Source organism: Schistocerca serialis, chromosome 2 (genome assembly GCF_023864345.2).
Source record: "Schistocerca serialis cubense isolate TAMUIC-IGC-003099 chromosome 2, iqSchSeri2.2, whole genome shotgun sequence".
Lineage (NCBI taxonomy): Eukaryota > Metazoa > Arthropoda > Insecta > Orthoptera > Acrididae > Schistocerca > Schistocerca serialis.
This window is the reverse complement of record NC_064639.1, coordinates 67070765-67094168: the sequence shown is the minus strand read 5'-3', so window position 1 is coordinate 67094168 and position 23404 is coordinate 67070765. Positions and strand designations below refer to the sequence as shown.

Genomic DNA, 23404 nt, shown 5'->3' with positions numbered 1-23404 from the left:
GCTTTGTTCTGGGACAACTGCAGAATCACCGTGGACGAGCTCTATCGGTCACAGGGTATTAGCGTGGGCACCACCCACAGCATAATGCATCAACACTTGATGTTTCCAAAAATCAGTGCGCAGTGGGTTCCCCACCAAGTAACCGTCGAACAGCGCAGTACTCGAATGGCGCTGTCTGTGAGTCATCTGTAACGTTATCAATATACGAAATACGGCTTTGTTTCGCGTATTGTCACAGGTGACGAAACATGGTGTCACCATTTTGAACCGGAAAGCGTCAGAGCAAGCACCTCCAAAGTAATCAAAGGCCGTGAACAACAGTTCTGGTAAGGTCATGATGTCCCTATGTGACCACAAGGGCTTACTGCTTGTCGAGTTCCTGGAACAGCGAACCACCATCAATGCCCAGCATTATCAAGCCACTTTATAGAACCTTAGACGAAACATTTAGTCGAAACGCCGAGGCATGTTTTCCAATGGCGTTTATCCTCCAGCATGATAATGCCCGCCCACACACGGCCAACGCGGTGAAGACGACATTGCATCCAGTTTCGGTGGGAAACGCTGGATCCTCCTCCTTACAGTCCCGACCTTTCACGGTGTGGTTTTCATGTGTCTGGACCTCTAAAACAAGCTATTCGCGGACATCGATTCGCAACGGACGACGAAATACGTGACTGGGTCCAGGCCTGGATCCGACAGCTTCTTCAAGGATGTAATCGAAAGGGATAAATGTGCCAATAGTTTTGGCGACTATTTTTGAGTATGTTTGCTGTGTATAACTACATTTTTGAGTTCATAAAATCGTTACCGTTTCTTTACACAAGTGACCGGGTTTCATTTGAATGCCCCTTATGAAAAAGGTACGAGGACTTATTTAATTGTAACTAGACCCTTTATTCCACAAAAGGTATGTGATAACGACGATGTGGCGAAGGGACGGGGGGGGGGGGGGGGAGGTGGGGGGCGCTTGCCACTGCGCTGTGCAATGCGAAATGACAGCAAGCTGGTGCGAGTGTGCACATCAAATAATTTTTTCTGATGTCCACATTCGCACCACACATGTACACATGTAAACTACACGTAAACTACAATCACAGATGTGTATGTTTTAGAGTGTAAGAGTACTGTGGTCAGTGTTCCGACATGGCCAACGAAAGTAACTAAGTCTGGTTGTAAGGGAGATATAGAACTGATCCGGAAAAATTCGATTTAAATGCTTTGATTGCCATAAAGGGGATGAAAGGTTTTATGTGGAAAATTATTTCGACTCATAAGAATTGTATAGACACTGATATTTCCAGAGCCAAAGCCGACAACAGGAGCCATTTCCAATACTTTGTTCACTGTCAAATGTCATTGTAATATTTAATTGTAATTACACTGATAAATATGAGGCTGGTCTCTTAGGACGTCTCTGCCTGTATTCTGGGTGTTGGCAGAGGTAGCCGGTGGTCAGAATGAATTGACATTTCTGGATTCATGTGCAAATCATCGCTAAGCCTCATGAACCAGTCATGTGGGGTAAACCGTGTCGCCCTCTAGGTGGGTGAACAACCAACTAGTACTCAGTATGTGTTGGGCAGCCTTCATGATCGTATTCATTCTATTATCCCATTTTTACGTTCATATTTGAGAAGATTCAATATCAATCACTAACAAGTGGCGCTGGAGGTATTGATAAATTCCAAATTACTTCCTTTCGAATCGTCCCCAGTCAGGATGCTGACATGGCGCGATCGCTGAGACGTGAGTACACGGCGGCAACCAGTGCTGCGCGGTTTCTGGCCTGGGGCGCTGCATGTGGACTTCCCGAAGTGAGAGCGTCGGATTTACTACTGTTCCAGTGATCTCCGACACCTAAATGTGGTAACTACTACTACAGAATGGAACACGGTTTAACTATGTGGTATATACTGCTCCTCAGTAGCGTCCAGTGGACTCTGTCTTGCAGTGGAAACATGGTATTCGTTGTTGTTACAGTCCTGCCACATGGTAGACCATTCCTTCTCCTTCTTCATTTCGCTGTAGGCTGAGAAAACCAACTTTGGGGATTATATAGTGCTTCAAAAACCCAACCACATCATCAAATTCCCGATTGAAAAATTTATTGTTCCTGATAGTGGTATTACGAGCATACATACCGACTGAACCGCTCCACACATTGTTTAAGGTCGTAGCACGCAATTCAGCAGAAATTTGAAATTTTCAGCTACCTCCAGTGTAGTGGATTTCCTACCAAATGACCCAACTGTCCCAGTATCCACCAACAGGAGGCAAGGGAAGAAAACTCTAGGAGAGTTTGGAAACCGGGCACTTATGTGGTCGAATCGCACCAAATGTAGCATTCCTAGTATCCGACAATCGGGTACAAGGTAAAACTGGCAGCACATGAATGGTATTGATTTAATTAATTAGTAAATCAATCCAGTAGAGTAAGGAAATACTTCCAAGAAATCCACAGTTGGGTGTTTTCCGGGTATCCATTAGTCTTTTCAGGAGAAAGAAGGGATTAGTGCGGTACACAACACACACTAACAACTCTGTCTCAAATGCTTATCTTCCATCTGTTACCAGTTTCCCTAGCTATGGAAGTGTCAGGACAAGTAGATATAGCGACCACCAGCGCCAGGTAGGTGTGGGGGCCATCGAGGGATGGATGAGATGGGGTCGGGGGAGGACATCTTGGTCTGCGTGTGCTTGCATAATTTAGTTCACACAAACAGAAAGTAATTATTTGAAATAAATGTTGTGGGAGAGAGAGGGGGGGGAGGAGGGAGAGAGAGGCAAGAAATGAGTCTGGTATCAATTTTGAAAGGGATGCCACTGCCTGATTCTTTGTTTACAAAGGATTAGTGCGGTCTCACAGTTGCGACGGTTCCTGACTTGTGGCACGCACTGTGCAGTGAGATTGCTCCCGCATTCAGTGACATGATCGAGAGCTTTCTCGCCATAAATCTTCAGGACAATCTGCCCCTATGTGTGATGAGTGTTTCATGACAGTATTCAATGTATGACCACAATAAAATAGCGCCATAAATGTTTAAAAATTCCATACTGTCTTGTCATCCAGAAACTGTTTAAAGAACCAGTATTACATACACTACAGTAAATTTCTTGACAGATTCTTTAAAGGGATAAATAACTATATTACACATACTCCCTTGCCTGCCATAAATTATTTAAAAATATTCGATACGCCCCAATCGATTCCTGTCAAGTGGACAATCAACTAAGTCCTTTTCTCCTAATTCCAGATGGGGGAGGCGAAGGGATCTGGGGGAGGGAAAGGCAGCTGGTAGTTTTCCCAGAGGAGGAGAGGTTAATTAATTGTTCAATTTAATTTATTAATCCCTTAGTTAGATATCGAAAGTGTTTGTATCCTGAGGGGATTTCCTGGAGGGGTGGATGAAGAGGAGGGGGAGGTGTGAGAGATTTCTCAGAAGGATGAATTACCCTCAGGGAGTCATAAATCAGCCTCCATAAAGCAATTAACAGAACAATAGGGAGAGGGTGGGGAAGGGGGAGAGATTACATGAAAAACCACCTAGCAGAGCAATAGGCTTATGTCATAAATAAGTTAACAGTCACGACTTAATTAATTTGCATATCAATTTGATATCAGTTAATGTGCTCCAGAACGTGGGTTGTCCTACCACTGAAGTTCTATACTGAATTCCCCCAAGAATGTGGAGCCAAGGAGATGCCGGCACACACACTTTAAGATGTAGTATGCATTACCAAAAGCATAATGGAAAAAATAAGAGGAATAATTAAAATCTTCGGATCTTCTCGCCTAGAGGAACTGCAGAAAGAAACGGAGCTAGTAGTTGAAACCGCAAAATAAGTATTTTACAGGAAGAAAATTTTGTATGTATTAGAATTCCAGAAAGTACTTCTCTGTATTTGTCAAGTTACATGCTGGAGAAAGAAATAGATGATGAAGATGCAGATCTATGTTATAAGCTAAAAATTAAATTGGGAATTATTAAAAGTACACCTATAAAAATAAGGAATTAGTTATTTTCTTGGTGTGAACGTATAAGCAAAAGGTACTACAGATTTAGTACAAAAACATTTAGTAATCGCTAACCTACCAAAAATTCTAAGACATTTCCTATATACAATGATCCATGTGTTTGTGTTTCGGATGGGGGAAGCGGGTGGTAGGATGATCTTGAAAGGTAGTTGTAATTACGGAGGTGAAAGTGTAGCGACCCACTTCTCTTACCAATATGGAATATGTAAAATTGCGAAACCTAGAAATATTACGAAATATTACGAATGAATACCATGAAACGTGCACAGACCGAAATCAATGAAACTGTGTGTTCTGGAGGGAAGTAGACTGATGCTACATATGAACACCTTAATAGTGGAAAGAGGTGGTCTCAAGGTGAAACGGTCATAGCATCCAGCACATGAGCAGTACAACCTAGCATTGATTGGACCACGACTTCAGTTTGCAAGAAGAACGTTACAAGGAGCAGTGATAAGCTGCGATAAGACTGTTACATCTCCTCCGGCTACTGATAGTGGTGTTTATTTCTTCGTAAGATGTCGCTGTTTCTTCGTATGCATTTTCGGCTGCCGACGATCATTTTATAGGACTGTTAGGAATATACTACAATTTACAAACCGTAATCGGGCTTGAACTTCGTAAAAAGCACGCTTCATACATCTCTGGTAAGCTATGTAATATTTGTATTACAAAGAACCGATGTTTTGTTTTATGACCTTACAGTTTAACTACGGTAGTTTATCGGAGAGAAATTTGGAGGGACAATGTATGTCATGCGCTGGAAATAACATTTCTTACCTCGAATGTTAACAGCGGTATATTCCACGTGACTAATAGGTTGGAAACATGAACTCTAAGAATAACCGACCATGGAGATCTGTTAAATTTTCAGCAGTTACGTCAAGAGCCCCTTGTCGGTAGAGTCTACGTGATTAGTATACTGTAAACTTTGACGGGAACTGCCAACGAATGAGAAGATCTACGACTGTATCATGCAAAACAGTGCAAGAACATGGAGAGCCAATGAGTCAGAGACTGTATTAAGTGATACTGTATTTGTTCCTTAGCAAGAGTGTAACAAAATTCAATTTGCAGCAATTTCAAAATGTAGGCTTACTATTTAACCAAAACAGGGCATCATCGTATTTTTATTAGCTACATAGAGATCTATAGTGAGTTTGAACATCAGCCACAACTCGTCTATGATTCTGGAATTTGGAATAAGTGTTCTGTTGCGTCTTTTACGTAGAACTGTCTATCGGTTCCAATATTTGCGAATGATCCCCTTGATTTCTTTATAAATGTTTTCTCTTGGTGACCAACATCGCTAACCATGTTTGCCAATCACTGTCTCTTTGTCGGCGGACTCAAGATCATCTACTTTACTTGTTGTCAGCAGCGCTAAACTGTATCTCTCACGTGATTGTTGTGAAACTAGTTTTTCGGAGCAGTTATCTGATGAGCAGTTTAACATTACTTTACAAGAATGCTTGTTCTCACAGTCGATAATGTAAGTGAAAATTTCCTGGTTTGTACTAGCTGCATGAAAGTAGCTCCTTTCTGCTAATGTATAGTTGAGCTGCATCCGTGTAATTCAATTTAGGCTATGCTGAATGACTTTAAGAACGGCGCGTCTAATTCTGACACCTTGTGCAAGCATGCAGTTATCAGGCTAACTGGACCACCGTTAGTTACTTTCATCTGTGTGTACTAGCAGTTACGTTTGATTTGCATTTCACCTAACCTAATAATTTTGCGCACGCAACAACGAGGAGAGTTTCTGTCCCAACTTTGCCATATACATTCCCTTTACTGTTGAACGGAGATTCTAGTGTTATGTGAAAGTTATTTGAAGCTCTCGCTCCGGCAGATGACAACTAACACTTCTAGAACCTCATGTCCCGTATTTGATATTATACCGGTTTCAGTTATTGGGTTTACAGATTACAAAATTTTACATGGAAATCTTGGGAAATTTCGATTCACACTCAAAAAAATGTGTTCCACAGGCCCTCTCTTCCCTCTTGGCCGCTTCTGGTCTTTGATGGACACTGGGGTAACTGTACGAGTCTCCGTAGCTCGTGGATTCTTCAGGTAAGCCCTGCACCGAACTGACGAAGTTTTTGCTTTAGACAGTCCACTTGGCTCCAGTTCATAGCAACATGCTAGGGCTTTACATAGTCTTTTACTGTACGTTCGTGGTATACATACACTCCTGGAAATTGAAATAAGAACACCGTGAATTCATTGTCCCAGGAAGGGGAATCTTTATTGACACATTCCTGGGGTCAGATACATCACATGATCACACTGACAGAACCACAGGCACATAGACACAGGCAACAGAGCATGCACAATGTCGGCACTAGTACAGTGTATATCCACCTTTCGCAGCAATGCAGGCTGCTATTCTCCCATGGAGAGGATCGTAGAGATGCTGGATGTAGTCCTGTGGAACGGCTTGCCAAGCCATTTCCACCTGGCGCCTCAGTTGGACCAGCGTTCGAGCTGGACGTGCAGACTGGGTCAGACGACGCTTCATCCAGTCCCAAACATGCTCAATGGGGGACAGATCCGGAGATCTTGCTGGCCAGGGTAGTTGACTTACACCTTCTAGAGCACGTTGGGTGGCACGGGATACATGCGGACGTGCATTGTCCTGTTGGAACAGCAAGTTCCCTTGCCGGTCTAGGAATGGTAGAACGGTGGGTTCGATGACGGTTTGGATGTACCGTGCTCTATTCAGTGTCCCCTCGACGATCACCAGTGGTGTACGGCCAGTGTTGGAGATCGCTCCCCACACCATGATGCCGGGTGTTGGCCCTGTGTGCCTCGGTCGTATGCAGTCCTGATTGTGGCGCTCACCTGCACGGCGCCAAACACGCATACGACCATCATTGGCACCAAGGCAGAAGCGACTCTCATCGCTGAAGACGACACGTCTCCATTCGTCCCTCCATTCACGCCTGTCGCGACACCACTGGAGGCGGGCTGCACGATGTTGGGGCGTGAGCGGAAGACGGCCTAACGGTGTGCGGGACCGTAGCCCAGCTTCATGGAGACGGTTGCGAATGGTCCTCGCCGATACCCCAGGAGCAACAGTGTCCCTAATTTGCTGGGAAGTGGCGGTGCGGTCCCCTACGGCACTGCGTAGGATCCTACGGTCTTGGCGTGCATCCGTGCGTCGCTGCGGTCCGGTCCCAGGTCGACGGGCACGTGCACCTTCCGCCGACCACTGGCGACAACATCGATGTACTGTGGAGACCTCACGCCCCACGTGTTGAGCAATTCGGCGGTACGTCCACCCGGCCTCCCGTATGCCCACTATACGCCCTCGCTCAAAGTCCGTCAACTGCACATACGGTTCACGTCCACGCTGTCGCGGCATGCTACCAGTGTTAAAGACTGCGATGGAGCTCCGTATGCCACGGCAAACTGGCTGACACTGACGGCGGCGGTGCACAAATGCTGCGCAGCTAGCGCCATTCGACGGCCAACACCGCAGTTCCTGGTGTGTCCGCTGTGCCGTGCGTGTGATCATTGCTTGTACAGCCCTCTCGCAGTGTCCGGAGCAAGTATGGTGGGTCTGACACACCGGTGTCAATGTGTTCTTTTTTCCATTTCCAGGAGTGTATATCCAATATGAATATACCCTGAACTGGGGTAATTTGATGTCAAGCAATAGATATCCCAGTTCGCGTTCGTTATTCAGTACAAGATAATGAAGTCAGCAAAGCGGCGATATCCACAAGCGACTTGAGACTCAACCATGTCCAAATGATACTGCTTTTGGAAAGCCTGGTAAAAAATTGTTCACAGTTGGCTCGACGACATGAGGCATCCTTGCAGAAGCTGTGTACTTTGCAAAGATAAATATGAGCCGCTTCTGTCTGCGACCCACAGAAAAATCCGGGCTAACACCTATGTTACCTCCTTTCTGACAGATCATACAATATGAAACAAGTCGGCAGACTCTTCATATGTACCAATTCCATAATTACTCTCTTGCCCGTTGCCAGGTCTGTTTGGAGAAAAAACTGCGAACTATCTAGCGCAGGACCTCCTAAGATATCTTGCTACATCGCAAGAACTCCATAAATCGAAGACTCAGTGAATATCGCGCTGCTCTGATTGCCCGACAGGAGCAACAACTGCTACAGACTTTAATATTTCATCTTCACTATGACAAATACCAACTGCAGTTAGCTGAGACAGCGGCAGAATGGTGAACGTTATGTTGCGACATCAGCTTCAACGAATCTGGGTACAGAACTATCTATTAGCACGTATCACAACAGCCCTGCTTCCCCAAGATTCTAGCCTGAAGGGGAAGAAAATTTTCACCATTAATAGGTTAAGACCACCCACGTGGATTCCAATAAAATGGATATAATTAAAATCCTATCCACATTGCGATTATTACTCAGATGAAGAGGTGGTCCTATACACTGACGGAAATCTCAACACCAAGGAGTTTTGCGACGTAAACGAAAGATGGTAAGCGTGTGTCTTCATATTAAAGATGATGTCGATTCACATTTCGCCCTTGTCACTTAAGATTTGCGCTAGTAGTTCCACTATGAGAAGCCAAAATGGGTTGGCTTCAAATACGTGCGGTCGTATCTTTGAGATTATACGTGGTGAGTTGATATTAGTGAACGTTGCCCTTACAGGGACAAAGACGCCATTATCAACACCTCACTGGGTTTTAACGAGGTCCTGTAATAGGGCTATGAGGAGCTGGAGGTTCTTTCTGCAGTACTGCAGAAGGACTTGCAGGGATATAACCACAGTACATGACTGCTGGGAGCGGTGGTTACGGGAATGTACGGTCGCAAGAAGACCGGGCTCTGGACGACCACGGGGCACTACCGAGAGGGAACACCATCTGTTTGGGAGTATGGCTCCGACACATCGCACTGCAGCAGTTTGAACCACGATGACACAACAGACCGTTACAAATGGATAACCCCAAGGACAGCTCCGAGCCAGACACTTTATAGCGTGAATTCCACTGACCCTAAACTACGGCCGTTTGCGAATTCAGTGGTATTAAGCGAGAGCTCGTTGGAGGGCTGAGTGGAGGTCTGTTGCGTTTTCTGATGAATGTTGGTTCTGCCTTAGTGTGTTGGTAAGAAGGAATCCAGCTAAAGGCCTGCAACCATCCTGTCTGCATGCTTGGCACATGGACCTATACTTGGAGTTATGGTGGGGGGTGATATTTCGTACGGCAGCAAGAGCTCTCTCGTGAACAGCCCACGCATCCTGAGTGCAAATTTGTACGTCAGTCTGGTGATTCGACTTGTTGTGCCACCATTCATGAATAACAGACCAGGGTTGTTTTCCAACAGGATAATCGCCCACATACCGCTGTTTTACTCTTACGTGCTCTGCAAAGACTCGACATGTTGCCTTGTCCAATTCGAGCAGCAAACCTGTCTCCAATCGAGCACATATGGGACGTCATCGAACAAAAACTCCAGAGTCATCAACCAACAGGTTTTACCGCCCCTTATTGACCGACCAAGTGCAATAGGCATGGAACTCCTTCCCACAAACTGACGTCCGGCACCTGTGTAACACAATAGATGCGCGTTTGCATGCTTGCATTCGACAGTCTGGTGGCTACACGGGTTCTTAATGTACAAAAATTTCACATTTAGAATGGTTTATCTCGCGCTTGCATTAACCTATGACCTCGTAATGTTAATCAATTAAATATGTTAACTAGACAAATGTATTTCGTAAATTTCATTACTCTACATCAATCACTTTTTGATATTGCGATTTTTCCCATCAGTGTAGTTGTAAACAGTAGATGTAGCTAGATTGGGCGAACCAGTTTTCATTGTTCGATAGAAAAGGTGATAGTGTCATGAAATTTAGTCCATATTTATTAGCGGTGTCCCTCAGTGAAGAACCCACTATTACTTCCGTTGCTACTTCGCTTTATGTCTGTTTTTGTGTTATGGCTGTGTCTGTCTTTCTTTTATAATGCATTCACAATGAACAGAACAAAATCAGGAACTGCACGTGATACTGATATGTTACTACGTTGTTATATTTTGTAATAAGTTGTCCATACGTCTTCTTTTTACGGAAGGTTATGAATAGATTCCTGAAAGAGAGTCGTTATGTTGCGACATCAATTTCAGAGTACCTGGGGCCGAAGTATCTAACAGCACATACCACATCATCCTTGTTTCCCCACAATTCTGGTCTAAAGCGGAAGATTTCCACCATCAATAGATTAAGAGCAGGGCATGTGGCTTCCAGTAGAGCAGCACACCTGACATAGTCGATATCCTATTTGAAAAATGGTTCAAATGGCTCTGAGGACTATGGCACTTAACATCTGAGGTCATCAGGCCCCTAGAACTTAGAACTACTTAAACCTAACTAACCTAAGGACATGACACACATCCATGCCCGAGGCAGGATTCGAACCTGCGACCATAGCCGTCGCGCGGATCCTGAATGAAGCGCCGAGAACCGTTCGGTCTTAGCTGCCGGCGAGATATCCTATCTGAACTGTGGTTACTGTTCAGTTGAAGAGCTTGTCTTTTAGTTTCTGGTGCACTAAGTACAACAGTGAACACAACACCAACTGAAGTCCTAAAAATTGTTTATTTCTCATACAGATTTGCTTTAAGTTCTTTGAAGAATTATGAAAATGTAAGTTTTTGGTTGTTACCTGTTTGGTGCTTTAATTCGATTAGTCAGTGGTAAAAGCGTAACATTAAATGACTGTGTTAAGTTTCTTTACACATATAATCAAGTTAAGTGAGGCTACCGGTCTTCGCGAATTCCGTGGTTCTGCGGAGAGAACCAAAAATATTATCATCCTTCTTGGCAACAGCTCCTTTGTTCATGTAGTTACGACACTCACTTGTGTAGAATGGAATTTTGTTAAATGGCATACTTGATCTATCTCCTAATGATTTTTTTCCTTCTGTCTCGTGCAGATTCGACAAATCTGTCGTTTATTTCTTGCAGGCTCGAGAACTGAAGGACGCTCCGGGTACGCTCTATCCGTTGCAATGTGACGTCAGCTGCGAGGAGAATGTTCTATGCGCCTTCAAATGGATCAAAGAGAATTTAGGAGGGGTCAATGTTCTTATCAACAGCGGCGGCGTCTGCAGAGAAAACCTTCCCACAAGTAAGTGAGCCACAGTTCGTCTCCATTCAAGTAAGAATCTTGAGACGTCATGATGCTGCAAAGAATCTGGAATGAGATTTACGGTTTATATGGACAGGTGGTAAATTACGCACAGAACCGGTGCTGAAAAGGATTCTTGTACGCTTACTGTTTCTCTTGTTTCTCTCTGGCCACGACTGGATGTCTTGTTCATGTCGTGTGATATGTTAGAGACTCAGAGCAAGGATCGGGATTAACTTAAGGAAAACATGTGCAATGGTGGGCCAACTCCGTGCGTCATTTATCATTCACCTCAAAAAAAATAAATAAATAAATAAATAAATAAATAAAAATTAAGAACATAATAGCAATTCTGTCATAAGCCAACTAACAGTTACCAAGAATCTCGTTAAATTAATACAGATAACTGAGGTTTTTAAAGTAATATCGCAATGCATAATGAGATTTGCACTACACGTAAAATTACAAGTGGTACTCTAATAACATATCAACCATGCAACACCGTGATGGCCCGATTTCAAAGCCGCGTGGAGTGGCCACGCGGTTTGAGGCGTCATGTCACGGAGTGCGGGGCCCCTCCCGCCGGAGGTTCGAGTCCTCCCTCGGTCATGGGTGTGTGTGTTGTTCTTAGCGTAAGTTAGTTTAAGTAGAGTTTAAGTCTAGGGGCCGATGACCTAAGCAGTTTGGTTCCTTAGGAATTCACACGCACCGATTAGAAACAATTGATGAAACAAACGGGCGGCAGGGCTGCGTCTGCGCGTCTAGCAGCACAACTGTGGGCTAACCCCACAACAGGACTTGAATTTAAGTTCAACAAACGACAAGTAAAGGACGTCAAAGTGCGTACATCTCCACTGCAACCGGCGGGGTGGCCGAACGGTTCTAGACGCTACAGTCAGCAACCGCGCGACCGCTACGGTAGCAGGTTCAAATTCGGTCATGGATGTGTTTGATGTCCATAGTTAGGTTTAAGTATAGTTTAAGTCTAGGGGACTGATGACCTCAGCAAGTAAGTCCCATAGTGCTCAGAGCCATTTGAACCATGTGAATTACAATGATTTTACAATAACAGAAACACTGACAAAACTACTTTCTCAAAATTACCAAAGCCATGATACCAAAGGAATGACAATAAACTGCTCAGCTTGAGGTGGAAATGAGAAATCCGCAGAAGCGTATGTGACCTGCCAACAACTACGCCTCGTGCGTTGACGGGAAAGCCGCCGAAGCAGAAGGAAGACGCGTTCCTGCATCGGACCAGCAGAGCAGCAATGCGTCAACCGCTCCCTATACAAAGCTGTCGGCATGTACCAAACGTCAAACAGCAGACACGTTTGACAGAAATTAATATACACAGTACTATTTAAACGGACAATTAAAATTATTCGCAAGGATACAAACTACTAAAACTTCAGCACAGGAGCATCCCGCTCATAAACATTGCAAGTTAACCTTCCTAGAAATAACAAGGAATAATGTACAAAGTCATTTGAAAGAAGGCCATAACGTCTACAACAAACAAAAATCATACTCAGTAGTATCAAATAATGATAAAGTGACGTCAGGTACCAGATTACCGTTGCAAAATACTAGCTTGGCGCGTAAAGAAACCTGCAGACTGACACACACAGGTCCAAAAGGGGTTACTGAAATGCATAAAAGAACCGGATACCTGGCCAGCTAGCACCGTAAGAGAATTAACAGTCTTTAAGTAGAGCAGTTACTGAATAGTCTTCGTACATGATTTCACATAAATGCCAAGGAAGCCAATAGCTTCAGGACTTCAAGTAGGCACTGGATAATACTGCCCTCCTGCTCGTAGCTGCTAACAAGAGGTTCAGTACACCTCGGCGTATTTAGGCCACCACAATTAACTGATGCATTTCGTAACCACGATACATGCGACGAGAGCCGCTTTTTGCCCTCTCGGCTCACCCGAAGCAACGGTAAACGCTGCAGGTAAAGGAGGGCACCTACAGACTAACGGTCAACGGTTTCAACACTCTGCATCGGTCATTACGCCGGATAATCAGGCACACCCGTCCAGATCCCTCTTCCATACACCACTCCTTACTACACAACCCCAGAGGTAACACACAACAAAGCAAAGATGATAAGACGAGGGCCAGAATCGATGGCGCAGAAGTGGCGCCAGTACGATCGCGTGCGAGCGCGCCCTCACAGAAGCCACCACTGTTCATTTTTGTTGTACAAACTGCGTGTAGCATAAGAAGCCAAGTTGTCACATACTATTGATACAATTTTCGATAAAGCATCGTTCAGTTCACTAAGTTTGATACGCTTAGTCAATGAAAGAGGAAAAGAGGCAGCAGGTACAACAAAGAAAAGAATCATAAGTTACTCTGGGAAAATGCCGAAAGCAAACCAGCCGGCTACGACGTTCCAAGATGGCAGATGAAGCAGTTCCATGATGAAATAGCCATGGCAGTGTGTGGTGGTAAGCCATATCATGAGCCCAGCTATAGACCACGTAGCCAAAGAAAACTAATACTATTAGGCGTTCATAGGCGGGCAGATAAGGCAATGCCATGTTGAAACGGCAAACACACTGCGAGATAAACCAGTTGTTGGGACTAGCGATAGGACACTTAGCTGTTGTTCACAGCTCATGGAATTTGAATGAAAAATAATCAGAAGGAATCTCTTAGCAGACTCACACACACACACACACACACACACACACACACACACACAAACACACACACACACACAACACACACACACACACACACACACACACACACACACACACACACACACACACACACACACGTATAAGCAGGAACTACCTCGAGCTGAGACACAGGCTGACAGTTACAGTAACTGTAGCAGTGCAGTATGAGGGGGATACCAGAGTATTACAGTTTTCCAGTCTGTGGAATTAGCTTCAGATAACGCCCATCTGCTAGGCTGTTTCGTTCTGGTCTGTAGTAATTTCTGTACGACAGTTACAATCTTTCCATTATACAGCTGATGGTTGCCCATAATCGCAACTGCGAATACTTTTCATGTCACTGAAGGCTGTCGTCCGTTGATTAACAGGGGCAGTAGCGGCGCAACATTGGGCTGACCTGTCTGGGGTTTGAATGAGTCTCCAAGACGTGTGCTGTACAGGCCTAGACAGTTATCCTGGTAGGCGACACGGATTAATAATGCGTTACTGTAGCCAGAATAAACTGCCATTCAACAATTGGTAAAATCTTATTAAAAATATATCACGTATTCTATACCCACTGATGAGAAAAAACATAATGATCAATTACTTAAAAGCCTGTTCGTCCACATTTGGAAAGCAATACAGCGGCGACTCTGCGTGCAGTGGATTCTACAAGCTCGTGATGTTAATTCCAAATGGTTAATGTGTGATTGGAAATCTTCACAAGTGAAGAAAAATCCTTTTTACTAATAATTTGTGGAAAAAATTAGTTTTATGTTCTCGGCAATTAAGAACTTCCGAGCCGTCATTGAGATTCGAATTTTGGAACGTGGATTACCCGGAAGATCAACGAGTGATCACAAAGTCGCATTACCCCCTATAATGTGTCCGTATATACTTAGATGTTGACACTGTGTTCATATGGCAACATGACACAGCACACCTTGGAGGTTGTGTGACTGTTCTTAATTATTTATTCCGGAGTGTCTGGGTACGCCACCGTTTTCACAACACAGTATGATTCTCTTACATGTAAGATGCGAAATTCTCCTCCAAATTTCTGGCATGAGGGCAGTAAACGTACGCCGAACAAAATTCTTAAGTACATCTGTCTCGCAACGTGTGACAGAAACCTTCCATTTTATGAACCCCTTAAAACGCATTGCACACAGGATGACACATCACAACTTCGAAGCGGCCACTCCAAAGGTACAAGCGAATGGACAGAACAACATCCAGTCCGTTTATGATAAAATATCTCATTGAAGCATTCTCTAACGGCGATAACAGAATGGACTGGTGCCCTATCCTGCTGAAACCACATACGCCCGAGCAGTTCCCGATCTTGCAGATGCGGAATAAACCAATCGCGTTGCATGGTGACATAAGCAGTGTGGTTCACAGAAGAGTTGAAGAAATATAGAGCTACCAAGTGGGTTGCAGACATTGCAGCCAATGTCAGGACATGTGTTGGGTTGTGTTCTAGTTCGTCATAAAAATATTGGTTTTCTTTACTCTAGAAACTTTTCTGTTTCTTGCACTACGATATATTGCACACTTGTCAGAGAAAAACAAATTGTCACTTGAAGGAAGAGTTGCTAAGACATCAAGCATTCACCCACACAAGCCTAATGACTTTTCGGATGTCGTTACCATGCAGTTCGTTTGCAAACGAAGGTTTAAGTGCCTTTAGCTTGTAATCATTCCTGATATGATTTTGTAATGTAGAGTTTGGAACTCCCAATTCCGCTGACCGTTTACGAATGGACTTCTTTTGGCGGACGTTCGACAGACACTGCATCCTCCACAAACGTTTGCATTAGCGTTTATGAACTTCTTGGGCGTATCAAATGTATTATACATTCAGCTGAAGTGGCTTCGGCTAACCCCGCGCGGCGTCAGGCGCTGCAGTCATAGACTGTGCGGCTGGACCCGGCGGAGGTTCGAGGCCTCCCTCGGGCATGGGTATGTGTGTTTGTACATAGGATAATTTAGGTTATATAGCGTGTAGGGCATGCAGCTTTACTCTATGGTTAAATGATGATGGCGTCCTGTTGGGTAAAATATTCAGGAGGTAGAATAGTCCCCCATTCGGATCTCCGGGCGGGGACTACTCAAGAGGACGTCGTTATCAGGAGAAAGAAAACTGGCGTTCTACGGATCGGAGCGTGGAATGTCAGATCCCTTAATCGGGCAGGTAGGTTAGAAAATTTAAAAAGGGAAATGGATAGGTTAAAGTTAGATGTAGTGGAAATTAGTGAAGTTCGGTGGCAGGAGGAACAAGACTTCTGGTCAGGTGACTACAGGGTTATAAACACAAAATCAAATAGGGGTAATGCAGGAGTGGGTTTAATAATGAATAAAAAATAGGATTGCGAGTAAGCTACTACAAACAGCATAGTGAACGCATTATTGTGGCCAAGATAGACACGAAGCCCACGCCTACTACAGTAGTACAAGTTTATATGCCAACTAGCTCTGCATATGATGAAGAAATTGATCAAATGTATGATGAGATAAAAGAAATTATTCAGGTAGTGAAGGGAGACGAAAATTTTAATAGTCATGAGTGACTGGAATTCGAGAGTAGGAAAAGGGAGAGAAGGAAACATAGTAGGTGAATATGGATTGGGGGTAAGAAATGAAAGAGGAAGCAGTCTGGTAGAATGTTGCACAGAGCATAACTTAATCATACTAACAATTGGTTCAAGAATAATAAAAGAAGGTTGTACACATGGAAGAATCCTGGAGATACTAGAAGGTATTATATAGATTATATAACGGTAAGATAGAGATTTAGGAACCAGGTTTTAAATTGTAAGACACTTCCAGGGGCCGATGTGGACTCTGACCACAATCTATTGGTTATGAACTGTATATTAAAACTGAAGAAACTGCAAAAAGGTGGGAATTTAAGGAGATGGGACCTGGATAAACTGACTAATCCAGCGGTTGTACAGAGTTTCAGGGAGAGCATAAGGGAACGATTGTCACGAATGGGGGAAAGAAATACAGTAGACGAAGAATGGGTAGCTCTGAGGGATGAAATAGTGAAGGCAGCAGAGGATCAAGTAGGTAAAAACACGAGGGCTAGTAGAAACCCTTGGGTAACAGAAGAAATATCGAATTTAATTGATGAAAGGAGAAAATACAAAAATGCAGTAACTGAAGCACTCAAAAAGGTACACAAATGTTTCAAAAATGAGATCGACACGAAGTGCAAAATGGCTAAGCACGGATGGCTAGAGGACAAATGTAAGGTTGTAGAGGCTTATCTCACTGGGGGTAAGATATATACTGCCTACAGGAAAATTAAAGAGACCTTTGGAGAAAAGAGAACTACGTGTATGAATATCAAGAGCTCAGATGGAAACCCAGTTCTAAGCAAAGGCGGGAAAGCAGAAAGGTGGTAGGAGTATTTCGAAGGTCTATGCAAAGGTGATGTAATTGAGGACAATATTATGAAAGTGGAAGAAGATGTAGATGAAGATGAAATGGGAGATACGATACTGCATGAAGAATTTGACAGAGCACTGAAAGACCTGAGTAGAAACAAGGCCCCGGGAGTAGACAACATTCCATTAGAACTACTGGCGGCCTTGCGAGAGCCAGTCCTAACAAAACTCTACCATCTGGTGAACAAGATGTATGAGACAGGCGAAATACCCTCAGACCTCAAGAAGAATATAATAATTCCAATCCCAAAGAAAGCAGTTGACAGATGTGAAAATTACCTAACTATCAGTTTAATAAGTCACAGCTGCAAAATACTAATGCGAATTCTTTACAGACGAATGGAAAAACTGGTAGAAGCCGACCTCGGGGAAGATCAGTTCGGATTCCGTAGAAATGTTGGAACACGTGAGGGAATACTGACCCTACGACTTATCTTAGAAAATAAATTAACGAGAGGTAAACCTACCGTTCTAGCAATTGCAGACTTAGAGAGGGCTTTTGAAAATGTTGATTGGAGTACTCTCTTTCAAATTCTGAAGGTGGCAGGGGTAAAATACAGAGAGCGAAAGGCTATTTACAATTTGTACAGAAACCAGATGGCAGTTATAAGAGTCGAGGGACATGAAAGCGAAGAAGCTGTTGGGAAGGGAATGGGACAGGGGTGTAGCCTCTCCCTGATGTTATTCAATCTGTATATTGAGCAAGCAGTAAAGGAAACAAAAGAAAAATTCGGAGTAGGTATTAAAATCCATGGAGCAGAAATAAAAACTTTGAGGTTTGCCGATGACATTGTAATTCTGTCAGAGACAGCAAAGGACTTGGAAGAGCAGATGAATGGAATGGACAGTGTCTTGAACGGAGGATATAAGATGAACATCAACAAAACCAAAACAAGGATAATGGAATGTAGTCGAATTAAGTCGGATGATGCTGAGGGAATTAGATTAGGAAATGAGCCACTTAAAGTATTAAAGGATTTTTGGTATTTGGGGAGCAAAATAACTGATGATGGTCGAAGTAGAGCGGATATAAAATGTAGATTGGCAATAGCAAGGAAAGCGTTTCTGAAGGAGAGAAATTTGTTAACATCGAGTATAGATTTAAGTGTCAGGAACTCGTTTCTGAAAGTATTTGTGTGGAGTGTAGCCTTGCATGGAAGTAAAACATGGACGATAAATAGTTTGGACAACAAGAGAATGGAAGCTTTCGAAATGTGGTGCTACAGAAGAATGCTGTAGATTAGATGGGTAGATCACATTACTAATGAGGAGGTACTGAATAGAATTGGGGAGGAGTTCGTGGCACAACTTGACTATAAGAAGGGACTGGTTGGTAGGACATGTACTGGGGCATCAAGGGATCACAAATTTAGCATTGCCGGTCAGCGTGGAGGGTAAAAATCGTAGAGGGAGACCAAGAGATGAATACACTAAGTAGATTCAGAAGGTTTTAGGTTGCAGTAAGTACTGGGAGATGAAGAAGCTTGCACAAGATACAGTAGTGTCGAGAGCTGCATCAAACCAGTCTCAGGACTAAAGACCACAACAACAACAACAACAACAACAACATGTAGTGTGTAAGCTTAGGGACTGGTGACATTAGCAGTTAAGTCCCATAAGATTTCACACACATCTGAACACTTTTTTTGAAGAATAATTAAAATGTCATGTAAGATTTTAGTTATTTTGGTCAATTGCTTGTGTAAGGGTGGATGGTGCTTATTCATACAGCCGGCCTTTAATGTTATCATGTTAAGACGCACCTTTGTCAGGAGTGGGTCAGTATAAATCTTGGTCCCATCTTCGTTGGAAACCCCCCGCCCCCGCCCCCCCATAGAATGATTCTCTTCCATTGTTCCCTGCTCCGCCCCTACACCCTCTTCCCCCCCCCCCCCCCTACAATGACACATGCCAGCAACGCTACCAAGGGCAGTTCAACCTTGCGACAGGAAAGGATGAAAGTCAGTTGGCTCAACAGTGGACACTATGAGGAATGCTGGACATGATGAAGAATAAACGGGAATTAAATTAGCTGTGATTGATATAAGTAATCTTACATATGTAGATGACACTATACTGGTTGCAGAAGGTGAAAGAGAATTAAACATCCTGCTGGTCTGAGGGAGAACGTCAAGGAAACGAAAATTGTGCAACTGCATGTATCACTGCATGGCATGCAGGAGGAGAAGAAATGGAGGTATTTTCTGTGTTGGTGAATGCAGCCACTAAATCAAGAAACCGTTGTTGCTTTGAGGATAGGGGAGGTACAACTTCGACAGTGTTTTAAGGAGTAGAGACGTAACTTTAAAACAAAAAACCTTATGGTAAATTGTGATATACGGATGTAAGACCTGAGTCGCAAGAAGGCAGGACGGCGTGGAATATATACCTCTGAATTGTGGTATTGGAAGAAAATTCTTAAGAGTTCCATGGACTGCAAAGAGTACGAATACAGCAGATAAAACCAGACTGTTGCTTCGATGGTATAATACTCAAACAAACAAACAAAAACAGTCCTACTTTGGGGAAATTACTAGAAGACACCATCCGATGGAAAAGACGGTAATACTGGGCAAGATCGGCGGCAGAAGAAATAGGCGGCCAAGGATGAGATGGATCGACGGGGTCATAGCAGTAGTGGATTCGAAACTGCAACGTCTGCAGGAGAAAATGCAGCACATAAGAAATTAGCGTGCCTTAGTTCATGGGGTCATGGATAGTGGGAATCGACTTAACAAACAAATAGAGAGAGTGAGTGAGAGAGAGAGAGAGAGAGAGAGAGAGAGAGAGAGAGAGAAAGAGACACTACATATCAAGTTAACATCGTTTTACTCGTTGGATTGATCCGAGAGGGCGAGCTAACGCTTGTCCATCTACCCTCTTACCTTTATCCATTTTTAACCAGTGTTACACGATGGAATCATTCCTTGCCGCATCATTAGTGTAAGTTTGGCACAACCACCTTGATTTTGTAACACAAAGTTACGCATATTTTTGGTATTATAGATATTTCTAACCTACAGAACTCGTTTCAATAATTTTTGTTTAAGTTGAGTCGTTTTTCAATTAGGCAACAGATTCCGTCTGCACAGTACGATTGATTTATTTTACGAACTGCACACTACAGGCGACTTGTTTTGTTTTACCTGTGTTCTTTGTAGTTTAAATTCATAAATTTATTGCATGTTCGTTTTGAGGCACCTTTCTGATAAAACATCAGTTACAAATGATTTATGATGATTCCTTCAAAACATTTAAACAATACTGAAATTGAAAAATAAAATATCAGATTAATGAAATATAATGAAATAAAATTTTTTGTTAGTAAAGGAATTACAATGTTACGTACTGTTTCAAAGTGTCAAAAGTGGGACACTTTAAACTAAAATCATGGACACAAATCCTCAGCGAGGCGACCAGTCTATTTACGCAGACAATGGTTTAAGAAACTGAGAGCTTTCAAAGAACATGGTTTGCGTTCGGAAAGCATTAAGCAGAATGGAAGAAAATTTGTACTATCAGAATGTGTGAATCTATTGGATTGCGACTGGTAAAGAGAAGTTTGCAAGTATTGGAAGCCAACAAAGATATCGTTGCATCCCATCTACTGGCCGGTGATGAAACGTGAATGTACAGAGTTGCCAGAAACAGTCTGAATAGTACTTAATGGTGTTGCAGGGTAAGTTGCGCTGAGAAATATTTCAGTACTTTGCCCCGTGTCCGAATAAAAAACAATGGAAGTTAGCCAATCAGGCCGTTGCGTCTTGAGCGCGCAAATTCAAAAGGCTTGCCAGAGACAGTGACGCCAAACATGTTCGTTTGTTTCCCGAATATCGAGCAAGAGAGCGACAGACCAAATAATCATGGGACGGTAGTAAGGATCGAACCAGAGCCGAAGGCTGAACAGTCTCGAAAGTTGGCATCCATGTTATAACAACTGATACTAATTGAATCTGGCGGGCCGCCTGAATTTGCGCACTTAAGGACATTCAGTGCTTACTATTTCGGAAACGGAGCAACGTATCGAGTTCTTTTCTTAACAACTGTTTCTCAACTCAGCCTACTCTCCAACACTCTCAAAAGCTTTTCAGATTGTTTCCGACCATACTGTATATAATCCAGAATGAAATAGGTCCAGGTACAAGCGACGTATCTCCTTCCGAATACTAAACAAATGTAAGAGGCAGCCAGCAGCAAAAAAAAAAAAAATCATTATTTCTATTTTTGGAATAATAAGGACGCAGTTCTTGATTTTCTGTAATGCCGCTGTTCATAAATAGCGAGAGACACGTTCACCTTTTACAAGCATAAAGTCGTTACTACCACGAAGAGATTACACAAGTACACGGAAGCGATCTAAATTCACAATAGTAATCCCAAACCGCACGAAACTTTGGCAGCTAATCTGGCACCTTCTTAGACTGGACCAACATCCCTTACCCACTGCACAGTTCAGAAGTGACCCTCCGACTTTTACAGGTTGGACCCTGTGGAAGACAGTCTTCAGCGTCTCAAATTGATAATACTGGTGACATAAAGTGGCTGTGACGACGTAGATACAACAGTTTGCACACGACTTCTTGTGACGAGGATTACAGAATCGGCTTAAACGACGATGCTCTGTCACTACATTAAAAAAAGAAGCTGTTATGAGTAGCTTCATTCTATAGAGGATCACTAACTTTAACAGCATAAGCATTTCGAATGATGTGTCGGTACACACTGTTTCACTGCAGTCCTCGTCCTTCGCTTTATTGCTGACTGATGATGGCGGCATGCTGTGTTCCCAGCTGGACAGACAGCCGAGTGGCAGCAAACACTGGACGTCAACGTCCTGGGGCTGTCCATCTGCACGAGGGAGGCCGTCCAGAGCATGCTGGACAGGGGAGTCGACGACGGCTTCGTCATCCACATATGCAGGTAGACCTCAAAGCGTTTATAGCGATGTATTTTCGTCTTGTGAGACTGTATAGAGGTATTCTTAAACATAGAGCCATTCAGCATTTAGCTTCCAATAAACGTCGACATCAGGTACCGCGTGAGAATCATTGTCTCTGGTACCTCAAAACCGCCCTAAGCTTGAATTCTGCACTGACACCTGCGATAGCTCTGACATGAAGAACGTTTCATGAGATACCTTAGGGAGGAACTAATAAGTTTCTTGACAGTTCTTGGATTACAGTACTCCTGTTCATCATGCAGCAGATACATGTTGCAATGTAAAGTGAGATCGGTTCAGAATTCTCCAGTGCCCAACTGTCTATTGCGATTCTCAAGGAATAATCCTCATACATTACTTTGGAAAACGTACAACCGAACCTGAACCCTATGATGCTTCATTCCTGGATCGTTTGAGACTTGAGTTGGCTGAAGAAAAGCATAGACTAGCACACAAAGAAGTGCTCTTTCACCAGCATAATGTTCCATACCACGCATCAGCGATAATGGTGTGAACTGGGCTTTGAACTGCTTCCTCAATCGCGTTGTTCACCAATCTCAGCTCCAAGTTACTTTTTCCTGTTCCCTAAATTGAAATTTTTGCTTGCTTTGAAGGAATTTTCAACAAGTGAAAAAGTGACAGCCGCAGTCAACGAGTATTTTCGCAGAGTCTGACAAAACCTCTTTCTTTTGATGGGACGAAAAAACTGGACCAAGTGTGTACCCCTCATGGGCGAGAATGTCGAGAAGTAAGGTGAGTTGTTTACCGAGCAAACTTTTTTCCTTGATTTCTCACTGCACTTAGTATACCACCTCGTATTGCCACACAGGTTAAAATATATTGTTGCATTACCCCTGGTTTGACGCTAGTTGTTAGGTTGCAGTGTAATATTGCTACATGAATTTTGCTATGCTGAAATCGGGTGCTAATAGTAGAATAAAAGCGGGTTAAAAGCTGTGATCTGTCTGGGGACGTTAACCGTGGATTACTGGGCAACTGTTTCATCAGATATTTAGTCTAGGTTTACCAAGCAGACTAACATTAATGATAATCTTTTAATAGTCATACAAAACCGGTAATATATATATATATAAAAAGAGAATTTAAATAAAAAGAAAGAAATCAGTTTATATTTGGAAATTTATTTTATGAC

The 23404-nt window shown here is 43.3% G+C and overlaps 1 protein-coding gene across 1 annotated transcript in view; it reads left to right on the top strand.

The window, feature by feature from the left end:
* The window catches only part of LOC126455730 (dehydrogenase/reductase SDR family member 11-like), a 34789-nt gene extending 12553 nt beyond the window's left edge, over positions 1–22236 (top strand). The window contains exons 2-3 of the mRNA XM_050091498.1: positions 11018–11180; positions 22103–22236. Of these exons, the coding sequence (XP_049947455.1) occupies positions 11018–11180; positions 22103–22236 (297 nt within the window). The remainder of the gene's footprint in view (positions 1–11017; positions 11181–22102) is intronic.
* Positions 22237–23404: the final 1168 nt, after the last annotated feature.